General features: G+C 35.7%; 2 protein-coding genes across 6 annotated transcripts in view; one reads left to right on the forward strand and one right to left on the reverse strand.

The window, feature by feature from the left end:
• The window catches only part of LOC110448661 (helicase POLQ-like), a 27,407-nt gene extending 14,794 nt beyond the window's left edge, over positions 1-12,613 (reverse strand). The window contains exons 1-9 of one of the 4 annotated variants that reach the window (XM_021495033.1): positions 12,547-12,613; positions 8,944-9,569; positions 5,952-7,041; positions 5,008-5,186; positions 3,960-4,160; positions 3,539-3,614; positions 2,655-2,752; positions 2,213-2,320; positions 1,397-1,551 (exon numbers count right to left, since the gene is read on the reverse strand). In XM_021495033.1, the coding sequence (XP_021350708.1) occupies positions 1,397-1,551; positions 2,213-2,320; positions 2,655-2,752; positions 3,539-3,614; positions 3,960-4,160; positions 5,008-5,186; positions 5,952-7,041; positions 8,944-9,513 (2,477 nt within the window). In that variant the 5' untranslated portion in view covers positions 9,514-9,569; positions 12,547-12,613. Of the gene's footprint in view, positions 1-1,396; positions 1,552-2,212; positions 2,321-2,654; positions 2,753-3,538; positions 3,615-3,959; positions 4,161-5,007; positions 5,187-5,951; positions 7,045-8,880; positions 9,570-12,546 lie in introns of all 4 variants that reach the window. The other 3 variants (XM_021495032.1, XM_021495031.1, XM_021495030.1) reach the window with 3 other exon arrangements.
• Positions 12,614-12,804: 191 nt separating this feature from the next.
• LOC110448663 (heparanase-like) lies at positions 12,805-26,065 on the forward strand. 2 transcript variants are annotated; one of them, XM_021495035.1, is made up of 10 exons: positions 12,805-13,070; positions 14,969-15,219; positions 16,529-16,702; positions 18,457-18,628; positions 18,964-19,014; positions 19,570-19,770; positions 20,887-21,001; positions 22,111-22,217; positions 22,738-22,875; positions 23,788-26,065. In XM_021495035.1, the coding sequence occupies exons 1-10, from the start codon at positions 12,847-12,849 to the stop codon at positions 23,939-23,941; spliced, it is 1,587 nt and encodes a 528-aa protein (XP_021350710.1). In that variant the 5' UTR covers positions 12,805-12,846; the 3' UTR covers positions 23,942-26,065. The 2 variants fall into 2 exon arrangements, with proteins under 2 accessions (XP_021350710.1, XP_021350709.1); XM_021495034.1 differs by lacking the exon at positions 12,805-13,070 and adding an exon at positions 13,201-13,433.
• Positions 26,066-26,472: the final 407 nt, after the last annotated feature.

Consider the following 26,472-nt stretch of genomic DNA (forward strand, 5'->3'; position numbering starts at 1 on the left):
AATTGGTTCAGGGGTTTTGGAGAAGAAGATTTTTGAAATTTTAGTCAATTTGACCCCTTTTGGCCCCGCCCCTCAGGCCCCTGGGGGCTTAGGACTTAACCGTTAACTATTTTTGTTGACCTTTGTCCATGGAAGGTCCCTGCAAAATTTCATTGAAATTGGTTCAGGGGTTTTGGAGAAGAAGTCGAAAATGTAAATTGTTTACGGACGCACGACGGACGACGGACGACGACGGACAAAAGGCGATCGCAATAGGTCACTTGAGACTTTGTCTCAGGTGACCTAAAAACTAACCATAGATTAATCACAAAAACTTAAACTTTGGAGATTTAATATTAAGTTCTAGTCTGAACTAATTTTGTTCTTTCAGCTTACATGACACAATCTTGATTAAGCTAAAATACTTCCAATTAAATATCAGTGGTAACTGTTAACACAGAAAGGCGGTCTTCATTGGACATTTAGACAGAAATATGTCGATGTCTTTAATATATTCCAAATGAAGTATATTCACCTTCTCTGAAAATATATTTTCTAGTGTCTCTATGTTTCAAATGTAAACTGTACTGATAGCCATTAGGATACATAAAAGAATCTCATGAAATCCTTCCATTAAATTACCCAAAGATGTTTCAGCACCTTTTCTTGAAAATCAAATCTCAACAGTAATGTCTCCTACATGTATGTCTATTTGAATAAAAGTCTCTTTAGATCTGAACGTAGGCTCATTTTACAGGTAAACAAGCCATTCGGATTGATATGTCTCACCTTTGCTCACTTTGACCATCAATGCACAGGTCAAGTTTGGTTGGTGTAACACTAACTACCTTAAACGCAAAAACTTAATGTTGATGGAGATGCTGACAAAGGCAATAGACCATGAAAGGTAGCCCGCATCCAGCATTTGATGCATGGGTTGAGATGTACTTCCTCAGATGCATCTATGGTCCAAGTTTGGTTGGTCTAGCAGTTATACTTTCAGAGAAACTAACTTAAACGCAAAAACTTCATGTTGACGCCGCCGTTGCCGGAAAAGCAACACCTAAGTCTCGGTTCCACTTTGTGGCGGCGAGACAAAAAGCACTAAAATAAGATTACTCCTTTACAGTAGTTGCAGTGTTTTCACTAAGTTTTGAAACAGGTTATTGACTTGGAAAAGAATAGTCAGTTTAATGTTCATATGCTATAATGATGACCTATATGTATTCTGAAAAAATAGCCAGTTCAAAGTTGATGGGTAGCAGGCTACTTTTGCCGGCCACCGACTTTTAATGAGAACAATAAGTTGCAATAGTAAAGGCATAGGAAAGTCTGTAAATTGTGCATGCATGGAGAATAAGGGGGGAGTGGTCGTAACAGACACCCCCCTTCAGATCCCCTGGTGGCAGAAACTTACTGGTGGTGTTTGACCAGGAGTTTACACAGCATCATGGCCACATTCTCACAGTTCTTCTTGGTAGGACAGAACAGGAGGCAGGACTTGTCGGGTATCACCTCCAGGACGAGGCCCAGGAGGTGGTCGCCATCCACTCGCGTCATGTCGGGGCTGTACTGGACACACCATCACAACACCAAATGTAGACTTTCATAAATCTGGATACATGTATATACTTTATGATTTTGCTTTTCAAATATCACAAACCACAATTCATTTGATGCAGTTGATTATTTAAGCACTTTTTGTAGGTCTTTGCGATCTTACTGATGAAAAGATAGATGACAACATTACATACAGTTGTTTGCATGATTTTCAAAAAGTTTGGAAATTGTTCAACTTATTTCCATGCCACCATTTGGAACGGTAAAGAAAGTCAAACCTTAAGCTCCAGCATATCAAATAGCAATACCAGATTATTAGCTTCATATATATGTATGTAAAAATATTTTAAATGGTTGTCATGAATTGCATCAGAACTAGATATCTACATTGCACCCAAATACTTCATTTCAATTTACTTATAATGCATGAACCCATATACTGTAGAGGAAGGCTTCAGAAACAATTTTTCCATGACAGAGGTCAGAGGTCAAAGAAATCGGTCACAGTGAACCTAGTTTAAGTATATGTGGCACTTCTCCTTCTTAGACATAAGTAGTCTGATATAAGTAGTCATTATATAATATAAGCTTCTGAAACCTTTTGGGTCCACACACAGGGTGAATGCTAAATGATTTGACCAAGCAGGGGTATGCAACTTGTAAATTAGGATACCTTGAACATCACAACTCTATCATGTACAAGCTGGTCCTCTGGGCATTTGGCTTTTGGGTTCACCTGGTAAATATTGTCCTGCAGCTTGGCATACTCTGTGAGTTCCACCTGCAAGGCATAATAGAAGTGTTGCTCATTTTCAGCCGAGTCTTAATATCCATTGCCAATGCTTTCTCTGTTATCAAACATTAATCACTCCAGACTAATTCTGACTATCTCAAACTAATTGATATCACAAAAACTAATTGATATCACAAAAACCAATTGATATCACATTTTTTTGATATCACATTTTTTTTTTTAAATTAGGAATATTTTCAAGATTAATGCAAATGAAAATGAAACGATTTCTCACTATGAATATCCGGATTGCGGTCGTTTCTAGATATCAGCCCAGAATAACAAGGTTTGATTAACTCGAGACGCGTTGGTTTGTACTCACAGGACGGAAGCTGTTGGAGTAGACCTCGGCTCCCAGAAATGTCTGAAGATCAGCTGTGTTACTAAGGGTGGCACTCATCCCAACTATCTGTGTGGTCTCTGTAAACAACAACAAATCTTAGAAACACAAGGCCAAAGTATGATACAGATTGCATAGAAATTGATTTCATAATAATACATCTGCTCACTTTCGCTCTCTGCACTCCTGGACTATGTCATAGCAAAACCAAAGGCTCAGTGTGTGCCACCTTGTGGATGAGACAAGAAGTCTAGTTTGATCCTTTGATGTACATCAAAAGAATCTCGCAGTCACGTACTGGTAAGATTGACTGGCTTTGAAGTCGGGTGTCGCTCCTCTGTACTCTTCAAAGGACATATAACAGCCTAGCAATCGGTCAAGCTTTAATACCAGAGACCAATCAAATAGCTAGCCGTATGCCTTCAAATTTTCTCTATGACATATCACAGGGGTGCAGAGGGCGAAAGTGAGTGTAACCCCTGGAGTATCCAGGATGATAATGATATAGCTGAAACTTTCTGAGGAAAACTAGTGCTATTGAGCAGTGAATATACTTTGAAGAACAATGCACTATCATAGTACAGGTACCATGTAATGGATATGTGTTCTTACTTTGAGTTTAACTCCAGTTGAGCACATGTAAATTGAATAGATGGGTAACCATGGGTAACCATCTATGATAATTTACTCATGCTCAACTGGAGTTATCACCTTGAAAAAACCTGGATGGACAAACGTCAGGGGGTAGTTATGATACTGTTAAGTTTCGTTGAAATCTATTCTCTAGTTTAGGAGGAGTTTCCCAGACAAGATTTCACGGACGACAAACATTCAGACAGACAGACAGAAAGGATATATATACTTACTTTGAGTATAAATGACCTTCAGTAGAGTTGACTCCAAGGTTGCCCCTCGACTGCCTCCTTCACCAATCATATGTAACTGTAGCAGAACAGAACATAATTTACAAAGATTCAGTCATGCTGATCCAGAGGCAGGAAGGCACTTTCTTGTGACTCGCACCTGATCCACCCACCTTTCAAGGATATTTTCCATAAATTGGCAACAATTATTTATACTATCCTCCTAAACACCTCTGTTATCTGAAATAGCTCATACTTTAGGCCAAAGATATGTTAAGCATGCATTATTTCTTCTAAAATTTCTTAAACTTACTCAAGGGAGGCAATCTACATCTTTGCTAGCCAAGTGTTTGCTTCGAATACACTCCAGCAAACACTTGGCTAGCAAAGATGGGCATTCTAGTACTGTTGACCTTTGACCTACCTCATCCACCACAACAAGCCCCAGACTGTCCAGCCTGTTGTTTTCTATGAGACTGTTGACTAGTGAGTGTGCCTTCTCTATGGTGGCAATGTACAGTGACTGTCTCTTACGGCTTTTGAGTGGTGGAAACTTTCCCTTACTGCCTGCATACTCCTCGACAAGGAAATCTAGGTCGATACCAAAGGGAGATAATCCTCTCACCTAAAGGAAAAATATAAAGCAAAAATTATTTTTATTTACTATGACAAAAGCATATCGCGTAAACAAGCAAAAATTACCGGTAAAAACGATGAACAGCGTTGCTATGTCAAGTGTGATATGCCAAAACGCGGAGAGTTGAAACTTGACAGAAAAACCTGTAATATATGTTGAATATCATTGCTTCTAGCATTAACCGTACAAAATTTGAAAGGAATAAAAATGTTCTTGCATTTACTACACAATGCCCTTATTTGGCAATAAAAGGGGCATAACTCCACCAAAAATGCATGTAAATTACTTAAATGCGAACTCCTTCAAGCTATATTGGTATGCAATATGTGTGCCAAGTTCAAGTTTAATCAACTCAAGGGAACTCAAGTTATTGCACGGAAGCCTTGTTTCGGACGACGCAACCGACGCCTACGAAGTAATACCTATATGTTGCCTCACGTTGCAGGCGCCACAAAAAATTATATTCAAATTGGCCCAAGAAAACCCAATGAAAGACAAGAATGTATCATCCATTCAGAGGCCAAGGTAGCCATGTTGTTGCTGTAAAAGTGCATCCTATATTATGCTTGACCATATGTAAGACGAGTTTTTGACTCAATATATGGTATCAAGTGAAATAAATAAAGACCATTATTATCATTATATGCCAAGTCAGTCGTTCAACATACAGAATATCCCTTATCTACTGTGTTGAAATATAAATGTAGTTCGTTCAAAAGAAGTATTGAAAGTTTTGATAAAGGCTCAGTGAAGCCTGAAGTGGACATCATTCTTTAGTTTTTACCAGTATTTGTAAATTCATACATTATGTAAGAGAAAAATTGAGATGACCCACCTTTTCCTGTACAATGGAAACGAAGGGCAGAATGAGGATGGCATCCCTTTTCTTACACAGCAGTTCTCTCATGATGAGTATCTCGGCCACCAGGGTCTTGCCCCCACTTGTTGGTAGGGAGTAGATCAGGTTCTTCCCCTCCAGTACAGCAGGCAGATTGAGGCACTCATTCTGCCACGCTGTAATAACGAGAAAATCATTTCATAATGACACAGTATATCAATTTGTAGGTATTGAAGAAAATTAAGTGATTTAACAGAAAAAAATGCCACAAAAAAGTCATCCTCGGACCCAGGTGAAACCAAACTTACACACATGTGTTTGACATTTTTTTTAAATAGGGGAATGAAATAAAATTTACATTGGAATGCTAATTATGCCCCTGTGTTAAATTTCACATCAAACTTTATAGACATTACCACAGACAGGTGATGCCCCTGTGTATCAAATAGTATAGACATTACCACAGACATGTGATGCCCCTGTGTATCACAAAGTAAAGACATTACCACAGGCAGGTGATGCCCCTGTACATCACAAAGTATAGACATTACCACAGACAGGTGATGCCCCTGTGTATCAAATAGTATAGACATTACGACAGACAGGTGATGCCCCTGTACATCACAAAGTATAGACATTACCACAGACAGGTGATGCCCCTGTACATCACAAAGTACAGACATTACCACAGAGTGCATGATGCCCCTGTGTATCACAAAGTAAAGACATTACCACAGAGTGCATGATGCCCCTGTGTATCACAAAGTATAGACATTACCACAGGCAGGTGATACCCCTGTGTATCAAATAGTATATTATAGACTTAATCATAGAGTGCTGATGCCCCTGTGTATCAAAAAGTATAGACTTAACCAAAACCTACTGAATGCTGATGAACCAGGATGTATTTTTACATCACAAGTTATATATGTATACATTACCATAGAGAGTATCGATGCCCCTGTGCTGCTGCAGAAGGGCCTTGACCTTGGAAGACAGGCCAAAGAACGGACCAACATCAATGTCAGAGCCATCCTTCTTAATCTGTTCTGCCTTGGTTGTAGCGACTGTAATCTCGCCCTCGCGTCTTTGTTCCATCACCGCCCCAGGACTTTCTACCAGTTTAGTGGAAGCGTTCTCCTGAAGCCTTCGTTTTATTCTATCCTTTAGTGAGCCCCCCAAACCAATGGAGGTTGGAGTTTTCATTGTCGAGGAAACTTCAGGTGTATTTACATCTTGACCTCGAACTTTGGTTCCCAAAGGTGAAGTCATATCAGTGTGACCTTGACCTTTTAAATTTGTAACTGATCCTGCAGTTTTTTCTCTGCAGTTTTCACTTGCTCTTTTATCACAGTTATTAGCCTCTGAATAGTTATGCCCTAACTTGGTTGTATCACAACTTTTTGAATAAGTTCTGTTTTTCCTGTTTTGTTCCAACACAAGCTGATCATGACTGGTTGTATTATCGGGATTAATCTTTTCTGTAATTGCTCGCTTATCTGTTGCAGTGTCTGCTTTTCTTTCTAAGCTTTCAATCTCACTAAGAAAATCACTATCATGTGCGAAGATGTCATCGTCAGAAATATTCATAACATGATGTTTTGTACATTTTGTGTTTCTGATTGTTTCCTTTGAATGTACTGTAGTTGTACGACTCTCTGTAGAGTAACCTCCCCTTCTATCCGAGGATTGGGGTGACTCAGTACACTTATCATGCATGTTCTTAGAGACATCAGGTTTATCTATATGTATCATAGATAACATTTGAGAACAATCTTCACTGATCCTTCCTTTGGTCAATTTATCACAAGTCACATTTGAATTTCCGTGTAAACGATTACATTTTCTGATATTCAAGTGAGACTGACTCGGCTCAGACTTATGTGAGTTATCTCCCTTAGTCACAGTTTTGATGTCTGTTTTCTCCTCATCATCAGCCATATCAAGTCCAGCTAGAACATGGTCACTGTTGTTCAGCATGTCTTCTGTTTCAGTTAGTCTGGAAACCATCTCAGTTTTCCCCAAACCTGTCTTCTTGTGATAAGAAAAAACGTTTCCGAACAATTAACCAATGTAATTATACAGTAACACAAGAAAAACTGTAGTTGAAGAATACATGTCATACTTACTACTAGTGTTTTCTACCACAACTATTGGTGATGTTTCTAAAATTCCAGAAACCAATCTAATTCAAGTGAAAGGATCAACTGAAACTTGCTTTCCTAATATTTCCCACATATCTTATAGCGGGTTATTTATGCAGGCTTAAATTTTCGCGATTTTTACCCAAAATTGGAATACTTAATTTACACAGATTATAATTTCGCTATCTAGACATTTAAAGGGACTATTTTTTCGCAGATTTTTAGCACAGAGATGGGACACTCTGCATATAAAGGGTCAAATAGTCAAATGAATAGGCTTTATAACAGTATATTGATCAGCATCAACAAGTAATTATATTTTGTTGAAAAAATCAACAAAACTATTAGATACATGTGTAAAATGACCTATTTTCACACATCATTACTCATTATGTATATATATCAATCGTCATAACCACATGTACGCATTTCACGAAGACATAAAGTTTAAAAAGTTTATTATCGGGGCTCATTTTTCTGCTTGTCTGAATAACCGCAGATCATAATTTTGCGATTATGTAATTCTTGACCAGCGTAATCGCGAAAATATCATTCCCACAGAAATATCCTGCTATACGCTTCACATACATATATTTGGAAAAGATGACTACAATTGAATTTTGGCATTTTGGAGAAAGAGAGTCTGAGGAAATTTGGAAGGCCTCATGACTGTTTCCTCAGAAATCTTAAATGTTAGTGCATCTAATTAAAACCGTGCCATGTAAAAACATTCATTAACCACGGTAAAATTAATATATTAAACAAAATTTAAATTATTGCTATTTAGCATCAAAGAAATAAATACTAATTCGTCAATGAATATATAAGAATCTAAATTAAAAAAAAAAAAAAAGTAAAATGGTACAGGATAATTATGTAAATGTGTCTGTCTCATGGTGTGCCCCACGGCAATCTTTGCACTTGTGGCCGCATAGGTAACATGTGATCAAGCTGAATCAAAAGTGACCCATCACACAGGGAACCTCCACTTAGACAACTTTCTGTACGGTGACAACTATGAATCATGCTGTAACTTTAAACATGTCCATCCAATATCACCAGACTATAAAGAAAATGTTCAACATGATAAAAAAAAAATGAATTTTATCAAATATATATAATGTAAAAATATGTATTCAGGAAAGAAATTTTCACATCAATTAAGCATCAAAGAAAAATCACTTTTTGGTTCAAACTAGGACCGTCACAATATATCAGAACACCTGTATATCGCAATACTCAAGCGAATCGTATTGCAATAAAGAGATGAAATATCACTGTATCGCAATTTTTTTCAACATTATTTTTATGCATTTGCTTGGTGTTAAAACTTGGCATGTTATATTTACTACACAATCTAACAGATACCAAAAACCAAAAACAGGCTATTACTGATTATTCAATCAGTTGAAATTTCGTAATCGATGGTTGGTTTAACAAAAATCTTAACTCTGTGTGATCGATATTATATATGATACATTGACAACATTCTGACAAGTTCTTTTTTAATTGAGCACCCTTTTCCTTATAACAATATATTGGGATATGTATTGCAATACGTTAATTCCCTATGTATTACAATATATCGTGATACACTTTAGGCGTATTGTGACACTCCTACATCAAACTATGTTTTCTTCACCTAAAACCTGTGGTGATTTGTGAAAATGCTAAAATCTCATTGAAAAAGAACAATTAAATCAATAACATTCTTTTCTGTTCTCACCTCTTTAAGATTTTTGATTGGTGTCGAGTGGAAGAGGTGAGGGCAGTCTCTGTTATTACTTACAGAGGTGTCAGCCATTACTGTTTGTTGATTTAAGTGAGACTCTTTTCTGTCCTGGTGAAAATTTCCATTTTTCTTCTCGTGATCCCCACCAGAAAACTGTTTACCGTACCTCACCGAACCATTAGCAGTTCTTTCATTATAGTTGTTATCATCAGATTGAGACCTCTGACTGAAATCAACGTCTAGTCTTATTTTCTTTGGCACAGATTCAATCCCCTGACAATTGTTCTGTTGATGACTTGTGCTTTTCTTTCCAACGTCGCAATTTCTACTTCTAACAAAAGAATTAGAAAACCAAATCTCGTTAGTATTATTTGAAGTGTGGGTAATGTTAAAATTGTCAGCTACATCACCATTTCTAGCAGATAAAGAGCCAATCTGACTGCCATTGATTTGTTTCTGTGATAAAATAGAGACCTCTTCCTGACATTGTGTATTTGTTGTGTCTAACTGTGAAGCCTTTTCCTGGTCAGTCAGTTGATCGTGATCGTATGGGTAATACGGCGTGAGACTTCTTTTACGGGACCTTCCAACTTTCCTGCATGGGCCACTGACTTCATTCTCATTCATAGTGCGCCGTCAGCTTCTTTTCTTCTCCATGTTCATCTTAAAATGATTGCCTGTACCTGGAGGAAATAAATAATAGATAAATAAACATCATGGTTTATCTTCAATTGTAACAAGATTGCAACACGTTGCCATATTACCTTCACCACAAAACTATGCACTCAATTCATAGAGACCAGGTAGTTAGGATCATAACCCCTTATACTACATTTTGCTATCTACCGGTAAGCTTCCCAAAATGTACCAGCATATACCAACTTTAATGATTGCATGTGAAATGTATATGCTCCGAACAAGCAGCATCTCATATTTTGTATTTTCAATTAAGGTCAAGAATTAAAATATAGGTAACAGTGACCTAATTTTTTTCCTGTGACACTTCGTCTTCCAAAGGTTTACCAGCATACCAGCTATGATGATCTCAAGTGAAAGAATGTAGGAAATTGGCTCTAAAAAGGGGTAACTCATATAAATTGCACTCTTAACTAAGGTCAAAATCTAGGTCACAGTGCCTTATATAATTACCAAGATGTAACAGCAAACCAAGTTTGATGATCCGAGGCAAAATCATGTAGGAGATATGCTCCGGACAATGCCTTGGAAGTATGGACATTATAGAAGATTGTTTATAACATGCATTATTAGAAAATCCTATTTAATCAACTCTAAAGAAGGATATGATTGGTGGGGACGAAGGTATTCAAGCTTAAGTACACGGCGAATGTAGGGATGGATAGATAGGTAATGATGAGTGAAGGGAGATATGTGTCCTGCTTGGATTTGTTCAGATTTGTAAAAATATGTAGTGGGACTAGGCCTAGGCTGGTTGACTAAATGTCTGGCAATAGAATCTGACACATGAAAAGGGTATAATGGCACATTGGTGACAAATCACCACAATAGCTGTAGTTTGGATCTCATCTTTTCCAATGCTATCATGCCTATGATAAATAATACTTCTTTTCTCAATACCTGGCAATGGCACCACCACAGTCACGTCTGGATACAATGCAGTATATGTACACATGCACCCATGTTGGTGGGTTCACTCCCCAGGCTGGCACATACTGAAGTACTGAAACAGATGTTGCTATTCCCTTATACATATATATGTATAAGCTCAAAGACTGGTTAACCCGCTGCCACTGATGTCACTGTCAGTATAAGGTGGCAATGTTGAGACTACTGTGCTGGATGCATTCTGAATACGTACTAGACTAGAACAAGAGTTCCACGGGGCGGAACATTATACGCCCGTCGAATGCCATATAGTGTTACATAATTCCTTACTTTGAAATAAGATCTGCATCATTCAAAGAGAGGTTAGCTGACATGCTATAAAAATGTAGGAGAAAATCTCCGGATAAAAAAATCAAATACTGAAATGAACAAAGGGCAATAACTTTTGCAAAAATCGTTGAATCAAAATTCTTTTCAAGGAAACAAAGCATATCATCATTATTTAGCCTACTAAGTTTCAAAGAAATCTGTCAAAAAATGTAGGAGATCTCCGGACAAAAAATCAAATACTGAAATAAACAAAAGGCAATAATTTTTGGAAAAATTGTCGACTCAATATTCTTTTAAGGGAGACACAACTTCATATCATGATTATAATGTATACCAAGTTTCAAAAGAGATCGGTCGAAAAATGTAGGAGGAGATTGCCGGACAAACAAAAGTTTACGCCGCACAACGCCGTACCATAATACTCCCGTCAAATTTGACAGGGCGTATAAAAACTTAAACGGCCTAAAAATAATGTTTAAGATGCAACAAGTGTCACCGTAAGGGAGAAACGACAACCACAGGTCAAAACTCCTTCAAGACACATTACATCAGTTTCCCTTCTAATTCTATATATCAATTCACATTTTTTCATGACTTTGTTTGACATCCGATTTTATTAAAATTTGATATCCTATTAGAGAAATATCTAGTGTTTCTTGTGGTAATATTTATAATATGATCCATGCCTCTAGATCTGGTATTGAGATATCACCTATCATCTGAGCATGTAATGGGAAAATGATGTAATGTGAAAGGCATTTGACCTTTGTACTCTTATTATTGATTTTTTGACAAAATATCGGACGCCTGGGTTACATTCGTGTATCCCCATTTAAACAGTACTGGTGGGCTGGCACAGAAATATTCCACTATAAAGGAATGCACTTGGACTGTTCTATAAGCAGAGCTAAAATGCAGTTTCGGAAAACAAATAACGATGTATCAAGATTATTATGCCCTTCTTTCATGAAACCACCGAATCGCATAGCGTATCTTAAAAACTACATGTGGCTTGACATTGTTTTGGAAAGAAATAACGTAAAAATTAAGGCAAACTAGGAATTAAAGTCAGCATTTTAGTTCCAGTCAGGTACATCTGGACCCCTCAATCTACACTTGCCTGTCGAGGTCAGCTTCAGTTCAGATATGTGCCTGTCGTTTTCGTTACAGGTTCAACTGGTTGAACCGGATACGGGAAAGGGGCCCTGGCCTGTAGCATGAGTTTCCTACGAGGCTCTGGCCCTTAACTCAGCCATTTTGACAAAGATGTCTGGTATATCTGTCAAGATATCTAAGTCTGGTATCTACTCTAGTTTCTGTCATAATGTCTAAGTTTGGTGTCAGGGCCAGAGGAAACTCGGGCCAACTCTACTCCTATAAAATAAGAGGCCGCTGGTAGGATCAACTCCTGTTGAATTTTTAACCTGTTTTTATCCTATAGCAAATAATAAAAAAATAAAAAGATAGTAGAAAAATAAAATCACTGTACATAACAATCAACGCACTATAGCACAAGACCGACTTCCGTAATCGTCGATATCGACGGAGAAAGGCATAAAGATGAATTGCCAATAGTGGCCTCCCTGTGGAATATTACCAACACAGCCCTTATTATCTCTTAGGCATAATTATATAAGCAATTATTCTACTGCATACTTTTTAACTAACACATCTACGAATGTAAAATTTTGTTCAAAAATACGGAATTAAAATGCCATATTGCCTGGTAAAAGAACCAAAATGCACCATGTTTACCATGTGATGTGTAAAGATTTCAAATTTCCTGCCATTTTTATATGAGGTCACTTAAAACACTTAAAAAATATTCATTACATGTTTGTTTTAATAAATCCCAAGGACTGGAACTTGTTTAGGAAACAAAAACATATAAAACTTATTTCCATTGTTTCAATGTTTTCGGTGTACAAATAATAAAGATAGAGAAAGTAATTAGCCTATTTTTTATGGTGTAAGCGGTTATGTTTTTGTTGTTGCAAATTGCAACTTGCATATTGTTAAACAGGGGAAAACGGTCCAATAGGGAAGATGTTGTTTGTCGTTGGTTGTTGTGGTGTTTTCATGTTTTATGGTTGTATATTTCCAGTGGAAGCTACTTTTTACTCTTCTCTAAATGACAAACTGCAAGATGCAGTTGATATCCGAGTATCTTCAAGTGTTATTTACACTGTCAACAAAAACTTTCTAAGTGTGGCTCTGTCCCAGAGCATTCTTAACACCACAAAGCAAATAAAGAAACACTTCAAATTCAGGTAAATACTGGTTATATTGATGGTTATAATGCAAAAATGAGATAAAGTTGATAACCATATTTCGTGCGTTCCATTTATTCAGTATTCGTAATTTGTATCGACCTTGCATTAACCAATCAAATCAGTTGAGATAACTCACATGCTATTGCAATTGTTTACTTCCGGGATCGGCAGAAAGATGCGGCAACTGGAATTTGTTTTTCTAATTATTTCTATTTCTTTTGGAAAAGGAATGCTGTTTGATGATGTTACAGAACTCCGTTTTCATACCGAATCAGTTCTGAAAACAACAAGTTCACATTTTATTAGCATGACCATAGACTCGAATGTTTCGCAGGCAAATTGGGGAAACCTTGATTTTCGGTAAACTGTTCATCATTCATTTATCATTGACAGCATTTCACTTTTCAGGCGATTTTGATCAATGTTATAAACGATGCGCTAAACAGAAGAAGAACAGGTCGATTGCTTGAATCAAAGAATCTGAAATGGATATTCAAAGAAATGAAAGTGAAAAAACTTGTTAAGCTGACAAAGCTTAGCAAAATCTCACAATTAATAAAGGGGTTTGAAATAATTGTTTCAGAAGAGTCTTAACTCATCACCCCTAGAGGCACACCTGAATTTTCGGGTTCCAACCAAAAGGTTTGAAGAGTTCATTATGAAATTTCATGGGTGAATGAGTTAAATTTTGTTGTCAGTATTTACTCTGTTGATCACCCTGGTAAAATACTAGCCCCTTCCTACTGATTCAGCTACAGAGAAAATTTCTTTAGCTCATTCGGTAGAGCATAAGAGTAGCATTTAAACCAGAGGTCCCAGGTTCAGCTCCTGGCGGAGGCATTGAACAAAATAATGGCCTTTGTTACATTGGCACCCAAATATATAGGAACCATGAGGTATGACAAAAAACTGAGGCTTCAGACTGCAGTGATGTATATTACTTATACACTTACAAAGGAATCGTGTAACAGGAGAAAGAGAAAATGTATGACACGACCTGGGTTCGAAACCAGGAAACCTCCGAACTCGTGACAAACGTCTAACCAATTGAGCTGTACCAACCTATATTTGCTGGCGATTGACCCAGTCTCATTCAGCAACAATCGCTAAGACCCTTGAAAACTTGTGACAACTTCTTTCCTGGAGGGGAAAATCAAATATGTCACCCGGATAAAGCACTAGCCGCTTCCTACCTACTCGGCTAGGGAGAATCTCTCTTTAGCTCATTGAGTAATGGGTATAGTGTAAGACTAGTAAACCAGAAGTCTGGGGTTTGACTCCTAGCAGAGGCATTGAAAAAATAATAATCTTTGTTACATTGGCACCCACATCAGGGACCCAGGAGAGATATATATATACATGTTTGACAAAATACTCAGCATTGCTTGCAAAAGAATCGCTATGAAAAAATAATGACCTCTGTTACAAATGAAGGGATTTAATCCAAATGTGTCTGGAGCATCCTTAGGGAAAAAGGACTCAATTTTGTATAAACTGAGGCTATGGGGCGGGGCTCAATAAGGGAAACAGAGGTAAATTTTTTAAAAGCTTAATTCTCCTGTGTGAATAGAGGGATTATCAACAAATTTGTTACAGATCAATGAGATCATGTAGGCAAAGGGAACTAAATGTGGTATTACTGGAAAGTGTTGCTCCCTTTGGGCAGAGTGGTGGGGCTCTGTATTATTGTAAATAAATTTAACTTTTGCTTCATTTTCCTTCTGTTATGAATTTATATTTGATTTTTCTAACAGGCAAAGATGCAATAACATTACATGTCAAAATATAGTGTTTTGTCTTCTGACAAAATATGGCGCTGCTTGTACTGAAATATTTTTCGATAATTTTTGCAGTATGATTAATATTTTGCCATTTGATGTGTGTTTCTATTTCAGATCTAAGAAGCTACAAGCCATTGCTGAAGCACTGTCTCCATGTTACCTGAGAATGGGTGGAAATAAGGCAGATTTCCTTATATTCTCCATGAATGGAACTGAATCTGTCGGTCCAGAATCAAATTCTTATGAATCCAAACATATGAACAAACAGGATCTGCAACAAGAAGATGCCGCACTCCGATTTGTGCCATTATCAAACACTTTTGGATTTGAGAAAAAAAGAAATTATACAAACTTCACAATGACAGGTTTGTTACAATAAAATCATGTAAACATGTACACATTTAGTTCACATAATGCAGTGTTCCCAGAAACCCCCAAATGATGGGTTTTCACCCCCAAAACAGTTGGTTGTACCCCCAGTTTTCATGGATCGCCCTATGTAACTAAGTACCTAGGGGTACAGAATCTTGATAATGTATAAAATATACCCCCAAATCTAAGATTCGGTGGGAGCACTGTATTGATACTGCTTATGGCCAGATCAGTGATTTCCACTTCATAACCATCCACTGGCCATGGGTACCCAGAACTTCACCAGCAGACCTTGGATCTCATTTCCCCTTGTTTTTTGATAAAATTCAGTGGCAACTTTACATCCTTTAAGTATTTCTCGTACTTTGGTCAAGTCATAACGAGTTGCACTCGGCTATGAAAATTAACTTTTGAAATAGCAAATATTTGGCATTTGTGAATTACCTATACATACAATATGGGTAATACCTTTTACATACTGTATAATTGCTAATTTACAAGGGTATTAATTTCCTGAATGCCTTAAATTTGATGAAATTAAAACCCTTGTGAGTATTTTAAGATTGTGGCCATAACGTCCGTGATAGCAATTGAGCTGAGGCTACCACTATTATAGACATTGAACTTTACTTTGTTGCAACATACATGTGATTTTACCAAGTGTTGCTGCCAAATAATATATTTATATGAGCCATGATGAAAATTGAAATACACTTTTTCACAGACAAATAACATCGGTGTCAATACATGAGATTTTGAAGCTAATTATATTTACATTTGCGCTGCAACCCACTATGTGAACATTATTAGCAGAAATGTATTTCATTTGAGTTTGAAAGCAAAAACTCTCGTTACATAACACGTGGTTTACTTATGACGTCATAGATTTAACCTTGCTTCGCTTCGGATAACATGTCCCTGCGTCAAACGCTTAAATGACTACGGTTAATTATTGGCCCCAATTTTATATTTAAATAGGATCGGTTCTGCTAATGTCGTTTAAAGGACATTGCACATACAAAACGTAGTAAATTAATTAATTATGTAAGAAAAAAATAAACAAAATTAAACAATTGTTCTATACTGAAAATGTATATGGATTGAAGTGTTTTTTTAATGTTCATGCCGGTGTACATGTGAACGCAAATCTGTTGCATCCATATTAAACGTGAAGGCCTCATGCAATATAAATCTTACCGATATGCATTCATACCGGCATGAAAATTTAAAAACGCTGTTTAATCCCCTATATATGTATGAAATTATATGTGAAATAGGATTTTTTTTCCACATTTTTTGCAGCTAGTATGTGGGATGATATCAACCATTTCATGACCAAGGTGGGATGGGACTTCCTGTTTGACCTCAATGTCTTCCTTCGTAAGGACGGCCAATGGGATTCTGACAATGCTAAGCTTCTCCTGAAATATACAGCGTCGAAGGGATATCGTCTAGCAGGATGGGAGCTCGGAAATGGTATGCAGCGTCTTGTTGTGTTCAGTGATTATTTATTGCCTAGCATTAATATTTTCCACTTTAATTTCAAAGACCATTTCTTATTTTGAGCCCTTACTTTCTTCAAGGTATTGAAAATATTCTTCTTATTCTTTTTAATAATTGGAAAGGTGTCATAAATATTACTGTGCACATAACATTTTCTTTTAAAAATTGCATGTACCATATTTGGCTTATCAGCACCCCTCCTTCTATAACCAAGGATAATAAGTTGTGAACCGCTTTGAGATGACACACAAACTAGGCTGTGATAAAGCGGTATATAAGAACCTCAAATTATTATTACAATTTAAAGCCTACATTTCTAGAAGGGATTGAAATTATATAGTGATGACCCCCCTCCTTGGCCAGGTCGATAATTTATAATACATTAAAACTTTGATATGATGCCGCTAGTTTCATCTGCCACCTCGTTTACTGCCAACATATTGGTCACTTTTTTCGTACTTGCTTGAGAATTCCTTTCTGCATTTACCTCAATTTATCGCCAAACCCCTTTATAATGTATAATGCCAACATTTCTTTGGGAAAAGGGTGGCAGCAAAACACAGAATTCCGGATTTCCTCCACCACCAAAACCTGGCACGTCCTTAAATGACCATAGCTGTTAATAGGACGTAAAACACACAGAAACCAAACCATTATACTTTAAAGCAGAGATTCAAGGTCTGGCGATCATGACTGGACTTCCCATGATGCCGATGAAACATTTGATATACAAACCTCCAGCCACACTGGGATGTTTATAATGTCCTTCAGTGATAACAACAGTTCAAGTTGCACAACTTTTTTCTATAATAACTCTTTTTATTATCCTAAAAAATACTCCCCCTATAAGTAAAATTGGGTGCTAATTGTGTGACAAATATGGTATGTTGAAAATTGTAGATACAGGGCCAAAAATTTTGAAAGCAGGAGTTTAGAAAAAGCCATTTCTGTTTGTTGTGATATCATCAGTTCAAAAGTTGAGTTGACCACGTTATAACAATGTGAGCTTATTGGTCATTGTGAAGAAAATAACAAGCAATCCGCCAATAGTCGTAAATGAATGACCGGATGTATTATCATGTTGTCATAATAACAGGCTTAACAAAATATTATTTTTTCTCAAAGATTTATATGTAAATGGCAAAAAATGGCAAGCACCATTTAAAAATATTGTACCAAGGTAATTGCTCTGAAAGTTATGTAAGTGTTAAAGATGTGTATTGATTAGGTTGCCTTACAAGCATCAGCTTTAGGGAATTTCCCTTTAGCTCAGCATTAGAGCATCCGACTTGAGAGCCAAGGGTCACAGGTTCGAGCCCCAGCGACGTCACTATCTTTATCACTATTCCTCATCCTACTACATAAGCAATGAGTGAGATAATGTGTTCTACCCTTGTAAATGTTGATAAATGAAGTAAATAAACAAGTGACAACGTTTTGAATGAGTTAATTTCAACATAGTGAATAGAATATCATCAGATTTATTATAACAAATGTTTGGAAAGACAGCGTGTTTACCTAAGCTGATTATAGTCAAAAGTCAATGTCACATGGTTGAAATTAAAAAAAAAAGTTCTGGTATTGCGTTGCGATAATTGCTTGATGTAACTTTCTTCCAACATTTCAACAAGATACATTACACAACATCACAATTAAATTGTTAATCATCAGTATTTGCTAGAAGAGCTTCATGCAGTAATTACAGACTAGTATATATTATGTTTCAGAGCCAGATGATTTCCATGGTTACGGGTTTGACATACCGGCTGCTCAACTGGCCAAGGACTATTCCACGATGAAAAATTTACTAAGTTCGCTGCCCGACTACGAAAACTTTCAGATCATGGGACCAAGTGTAACTCAGTTGCTACATGTCCGGTCACAGATTTATTTCTCTGAGTAAGTTGTAAATCTTAACCCTTTCACCACTGAGGAACATAATGGACTCCTCCAGATCAATGCAACAAAGAGTATACTTAAGTTACATAGGGGTGAAAGGGTTAAATGGTCACTGATCGTACGTCTGTTGCTATGTTTTTTTTCTCCCGGAATCTCTTTTGCAGCAATTGGCTAAATGATATGATCGTTAACTTACCTGGTAAATATATCTAATTAATATCTATTCAGATTTATCTAAACAACACTTGCTATATTCTTTTGTTGCTCATTTTACTATTTCAAATATACCCTATCAAATGAGCCATTTGAGTCACAATTCTGATAATCTGTTTCAGCTTTCTTCAAAATGGCGGAAAAAATACCGTAACATCTCCAACATTCCATCAGTGAGTACAATGTCAGTTAGATTAATTGATTAATTAGCTGAATTGATTAATCAGATTAATTGATTAATTAGATGAATTGATGAATTAGATTATTTGATTAATTGATTAATTAGATTAATTGGTTGATTAGTTAAATTGATTAATAATAAATTCATTTAGTGTATGATGTATCGGGTAATCCTTAAAAAGACTTTTATCATACATACATAAATATAAACTTTATTCATTTTACAACAATTATGAAACAAGTTATTTCAACTTATATTAGTCACTCTCGTTGGCTCGGATGTTAGCGCGTGCAAAGTGTATAAAGCTATGTAATTTATGCACAAGAATAATTTTAATTTCAAAATATCCTTGCAAATATCAAATATAAAATGCAGTTGTGAAATTAAAGTGTAAAAAAAAATATTAAAAAAATAGGAAGAAAGATTACTGTATTTTAGTTTCTTTCAAAAAGAAAATTGCTTGAAAATGAATTCGCCCATGTTAACTTAGTACAATACAGTATACTGCAGAAAGTTTCACAACTTGTTTTATGCATTTAATTAACAGTTACTATGTTGACGGAAAAGTAGCGACTATTGAGGATTTCCTCAGTCCATATGTTCTTGATGGCCTAGCTCCAGAGATCATCACCGGTAACAAGATTGTGGCCCAGTATGCTCCTGGGAAGAGGGTGTGGCTGGGAGAAACCAGCTCTGCTTGGGGAGGAGGGGCCACTGGTCTTTCAGACAGATATGTTGCTGGCTTTATGTGAGTAGGTACCCTGTTGGTGATGGAGGTGGAGATAATATAAACTAACTTGTACTTGTTAAATCCTGGGGCTTGAAACAGCTAAATTCAGGAGTTGTAGTTAATAATAAAATTTAATAGTACATTTGTACAACAGTTAGAAAGTGTTTATTTTGAAGTGAAAATATATTATAAACATGTCAGGATAAAAAAAAAAAGAAGAAATCTGAAATAACAGACATTGAATTATATAAATTATATTGCAGGAAAAAACGGTGCTTCAAGAAAATGTGATATTGACAGAAAAAAAGTGTACTAGTATTCTAGTGGGTTTTTACTGTCAGGCAAACTACCTGTAGGAATTCTGTGTTACCTGTATACCATAATTCATATAACAATATAACAAGGCACCATAGACAAAAGATAGTGATAATCTGATACCTATATCTAGACTGATGTACCTGGTGAATGGGAATTCTATCAGTCTAACTTTCAATATTATACTACCGTTGGTACCCATATACATGTGCTTATATATTATAAAGCATAATAAATAATGTAACAGGAAAATTCACAATCTGTCACATTTTGTACTTTAAATGCTGTAATTTTCTATTTTCAACAAATAAAGATTGATTAATAGAATCTCTCACCCTCTTTGGGGTGAGATAGAGGAATCTCAACCCGAGGGGGAAGATTCTTAAGTTGCCAAACACGAGGCTGTGCAGAGTGTTTGGCAACTTAAGAATCTTTCCCCGAGGGATTAGATTCCTCTATCTTACCCACAAGGGGGTGAATGATTCTTTTTCTCTTACCCTGTTCTCCCATTGTGTATCATATACACAATGTAATGATAACATTACACGCTAAATTCAGGGTTGACGTGTCGTTGATGGATTGTTGACGTGACGTAATTGGATTGTTGAAGTAACGTCATACCATTGTTATGAATAGGGGAATCCCCCCCGGGGGTCTCAACCCTAGGGTGAGACAAGGAGGTCTCACACCGGTAAAAGTGTGGATACACCTGTCCAGGATAAGAGAAACATGTTGGTGACTAGTGTACAGGTAAATGTATAGTATATGATATATGAGGAACATTTGATGATGGGTGATATTACTCGGTGCTGTTTGTAGGTGGTTGGACAAGCTTGGCGTGGCGGCCAGTCAGGGAATTGAGGTGGTCATACGTCAGGCATTCTATGGTGCTAGGTATGGACTGATAGATTGGCAAACTCTGGAACCAAACCCTGTAAGTTATGTACCTCCTGGTACAACCTTCTTGTATATTTCTCTTTAAATCTTATTACTAAATTAAATGACTCTTAAGATCGGGGGATGTTATGATGTCACTGTTTGATGATATGAGCAGAGATGACTTCTGATTCCTCTGTGCTGTCTTGTTAAAGCGACCCAACTTCATCTGTTTCAGTCTTATTTTTTGAATTTCATATATATATGCTGCCAGAATTGTTTCACAAAGCTACTGTATGGGTTATTTACGCGGGCGTACATTTTCTGAATTTTGACCCAAAATTAGAATTTACAAGGTTATAATTTTGGGATCTAGACATGTGAGGGATCTATTTTGGTGTTTTAACACAGCGATAAGACATTCAGCATATAAAGTGTCCAATTGAACATATTGAGCAACAACGAGGAAGTGTGTACATATTGTTAAACAAATCATCAACAACACTATTAGATGTGTGATGTAAAATATTTTTAAGCATCACTACTCTTTATTTACATGAACCGTCACAATGAGGTACACAATTTTTCATGATGACACAGGGGGTTTATCAGTTTTTTTTGGGAAATGGACCCTGCAATGAAATTGGGAAAAAATCATCGACAAAATAGCCGTTCTGGGAAAATTGAATGTTTAACTTGTTTTTAAGCCTGTCTTTATGACCACATGCTCATTCTGTCCTTCCTACATGTGCTGCCTTTTGAGAACTGCATTTATTTGTTTAGATTTCCAAATTGAGAATTTTAAAGGAATGGGTCCATTAAACAGACCTACAAAGTACCCTGATAAACCCCTGTGACATTGCAGTTATGAAGTATTCAATCGCATCTTGTTTTTTCGTATTTTTGGGATCTCGTATTGACACGCGAAATTGTGAACATTTCATCCCTGCCGAAATTTCCTGCTATACACTATCAGACAAACTGAACATGATAGAAATCAAACATTTCCCTGAGTTTTGAATAAAATTTCCTTGTTAGAATTATGAGAGAGAAAGGTACAGTACATGAACCGGTTAAGATTTTCTTGCCTGTTTTATAAGATTGATTGATCATTTTTGTACACAAACTTGACTAAATCTTAACCTGTACCATTCCTCTTGGTTTAAGGATTACTGGCTGTCAGTTCTCTACAAGAAGCTTGTCGGGTCCAAAGTGTTGCTGACAGACAGTTCGGACAAGACTGGACACTTGCGAGTCTATGCTCACTGTTCCACGTATGTGTCACTGGAATCTGTCATTATCATTCTTGGATAGACATGTTCCTAACAGACCCGCAGCAAAACCAGTTTGGTCAATCTGCTTAATTTTCTGAGCAGTGTCTTTGAAAATCACCTTTTTGAGCTGCAAGTTCATTATTATTCTACAAACTGCAATGTTTTTGCCCTCTAACATTTTTAAACAAATTTTGCCTAGTATTAAATTCACATTCTCATGTTAGGCTTAAGATCAGATGATAACTATTTAAGTCATCAATTCAAATGCATATATGCTCTGTAAGTTTGTGTGTGATTGTGTGTGTGTGTGTGTGTGTGTGTGTGTGTGTGTGTTTCTTTTCATGATTATATGTATTATGAAAAAATCGTCGAAAAATAAACAATTACAAAAAAAATCAAATTTTGAGCCTGCCATTTTAAATGTACCGTATATTACTTTTTGATTCCTGAAATTTTATTAAATGTTTTTGTGTAATAAAATAATAATGGTGATTTACCTGATTTTCCCCTTATGTTCCAGAGACAAATATCCCGCTGGAAGCGTAACAGTGTATGTGTTAAATCTGTGGACTGCATCAGTTAATATCACATCTAGTCTGTTTGAAAATCAGGACCTTCATATGTTTCTTCTTCACTCCGATGGGGATCTGCGGTCTCAGTAAGTTACATTGGTACTTTATTTGGAGATATCTTTAGCAAACTTGTAATCAAATATTACAAATAATTCAGTTATTTTTTCATGTGGTTAAAAACGAAATACATTGTATTATTTTGCATTGACTTTCCTTGCCTAACAAATAAAAAATTTCCCGACAATTTTTTTTTTTCAACAAATTGTAGATCAAAATTATTTATATTTATCATTAATTCTGTCAGAACTCTGTTGCAAATTCAGATTTTTTATTCGATTTAAAAAAAAAAGATTTTTTTTTAAAAAAGTTGGTAATATATGAAATTGTGTTGTAAAAATTAAAATTAAATTTGTTTCTATCTGTAATGTTTTTAAACCTTTTTCAGAGAAATAATGTATGGATCTGTATTTATACCTATAAATTACTTTACCATATTTTACCGGCAATAAGCCCCCTCTCGCAAATAAGCCCCCTCCCCACTTTGATAAATGTCCTGGGAACAGGGTGGGTGCCTGGCATTAAGCCCCCTCCCTAATTTTGTCTCCATCTCAAAAAAAATGTATGTCAATTTTTGTCTCTGACATAAGCAATATTATAACACATGATTATGGAATATGATGTAAACATAACAAAATATCAAGATATCTAGATGGCTTAACTTAAAACAAAACATTGTTCTGTTGCTGAAAGAACACCATGCCTTCGTTTTTTAACCGGTTATGTATTTTGCAGATTTCAATGTAAAACAATGTACCAAATCCATTGTATCTATAGTCTGTACTGAAGTAGCAAATTATGAAAACACTTTAAAATACATTTATGAGTTGTAACAGAGAGGTAAAATCGTTTTTAAATTGATAAAAAAAATATATATATTTTGAAAGACTTAAGAATTAAAATACAAATGAAAAAACGGTGTTTTTTTTTTCTTTTTTCAGAGATGTTTATTTGAACGGGAAGTTATTACATATGGAAGGAGACGCTTTGCCCGACCTTATGACCCCTACCGTCGTCCATGCTCCCGTTCCCTGGCCTGGACAGACCTTCGGCTTTCTGGTTTTACCCAATGCCAAAGCAAAAGCCTGCATATGATAGGAAAATAGCTGGTGACTGGAACTATAAAACGAAGCAGCTAACTCATCATAAACAATGGAAGACATTTTATATACTGCACACAGTCATGAAAATATGACAAGTTCAACAACCTAAAAATTGTGCTATGATATTGCAGTGTTTGAAGTTTAACGTTTACAATTTGAGATTTTTTTTAAATTTGCTTGCAAATTTGAACTACCGTTCTTGAGTGTTGTTTTTCTTGTCAGTCTTTTTCTTAAAAAGTTTGGGCAGTTCTCTGAACATTCCAGTTTTTACTATCATTTACATTGCTGGAAGAATTCAGTCAAATTTCTATTCAAATTAATAAAATAGATATCTTTATCCCATATGTGGACTCAAAAGTATGAAAGATACAGCAAAGTATATATATGCTTTCAATAGCGTACAGAGATTTATACTTGTAAGTGGTTTTACTCCATACCTTTTTCTACACTTAACACGAAAATTATATAAGTATAATTTTTACCGTCAACATAATGCTGCGCTGATTTAAATTTGTAAACCACCAATGACTTTCGTGTTTTGTCCTTTAATACTGTCTGATTGACAAGAGAAAAGCTATTCAGAATACACACAATACTAAAATAAAATTTCAAGATGGAAATATATTCATGATATGTCTTTTTTTTGGTGTGATATGTCTGTTTTCCATACCAGACTTTTTTTTTATAAACAAAATCTCTTTCAAATTGATGTTTTGTTAAAAAATAGGTATTTTTTAATCCACACAAGTATTTTTACAAACATTAAACAAAAATCTGAAACTGTTTCCATGGGGAATCTGTTACTGTACTTATTATAACAGTGGTATAATTGTACATAAACAGGGTTGTTTTTGTGGCAGTTTTTTTTTAAAAAACCTAGTTGTGTAACACATCACCACTGCAAAACTGCACACTTCTGTGGTTAGTAACCTTCCACCTAAACCAAGTGCAGCATTGGAATTATAACGTTACTGAAATCTCATAGATCCTCCCCACTTGACCCAAGTTGTAATGTAATCAGATTTTATTGCATAATATCACAGAAGAATTAGCTGCAAGCTATCACAACTTATTGATGCCTTTTCTGGAATTATGATACACAAGAACACAACAGTGTAGCTGTTATATGATGAACAATAAAATTTAGAAGGTAGAACAAATTATATATTAGTGCAAGTAATTTTTCTTACTTAACAATTGCAATTTTACATTTTTAATATATTTTTACTTGTTAATAATTGATATTATATTAAAGTAGTTTTCTCCAAGATCTGTCAGTTGTACCGATATTTTAAAATTTGTGCAATCTATTTTTGAAGGCTTATTTGAATTTAATGTACACTTGCAACATTTAATATATATATATTATATTTATAAGCTTTGATACAAAATGTAGTTTGGTGCTGATTATTAGCTCACCTGTGCAGTCTTTGTTGAAATGTTATGGTCGTCATACTTACTCGAGTTTTAATGAAAGTGATTGGAATTCAGCTCAATCCAGAATTTGGTCTTGTTCGCTACCAAATGTGCTGAAACAGCTGGTTTCACTCTGTGTTTTGTAAGAGTTCATGATGCATTTCATTTTGTTTTGTTGTCTCATGAATTCATGTTATTGTCTGTATCAAATTTATGTATCATCTTGTCTTTATGTTGATGCTGTGAATAAACTATTTATAGCTCACAGATTGTAAGAAGGCCTATTGTAAGTCAAATGATCATACCAAGTATGTTAAGAAAGTCTTTTTAGTGTTAAAAACTGGTGATCGGATAGGTAATTGTTAAACTTCCGGCATTAGAAGAATTTTGTGTGAAACCTTAGAACCCCAGAAGAGATTTTAAAATAATTGTATTGTTTATCTCAAAATGGCCCTTTGTGAAAACCTTGTCTGAATATTACTGATTTAATTAGTCATTCAATATGTAAACCAGATGCTCAGGGGCCGGTCACTTAAATAGTGATTTGGTTATTTTTACTGGAGTTACCTCCCTTTTTTAGGTACATGTATACTTTGTAAATGTACCGTAACTAGTTAACAAATGGTTGTATGTTTCAGTTATTTCTTGATGAAAAGATCCTGAATATATTCAGAAAGTTAATAAAACTATGCCACACCCACCTATGTTTTAAGTGTTTTGTATTAATGTATTGAGCCAGTTTTGGTTGTAGTACTCCAATTTCATGTCTTAAAGATACTAAAATTTCCTTCAGTTTCATTGAAATTCTTCATCGGTTTAAAGAACAATAAACAAAGCAAAACAAAAACCTTCTCTATAACTGTTTTTTTATTTCTCTCTAACGATCCAATGTCAGTAAAGTATACTATGGTCAGACATATCTGTCAATTTGACATTCATTCTACATAATACTAACTCGCAGGATTTCAGCATAGCATCACGTATATCGTTAGGTGGAATTCACCTTTTTACACTTGTTATGCTGTTTACTGGGTGTTGGTTTCAGCTGCCGTCTGAGTCTTTCTTGGCCCAACACCAAAGGAAATAGGCCAAGTGGACACATTTTCA

The sequence above is a fragment of the Mizuhopecten yessoensis genome, unplaced genomic scaffold (genome assembly GCF_002113885.1).
Source record: "Mizuhopecten yessoensis strain PY_sf001 unplaced genomic scaffold, ASM211388v2 scaffold4123, whole genome shotgun sequence".
Lineage (NCBI taxonomy): Eukaryota > Metazoa > Mollusca > Bivalvia > Pectinida > Pectinidae > Mizuhopecten > Mizuhopecten yessoensis.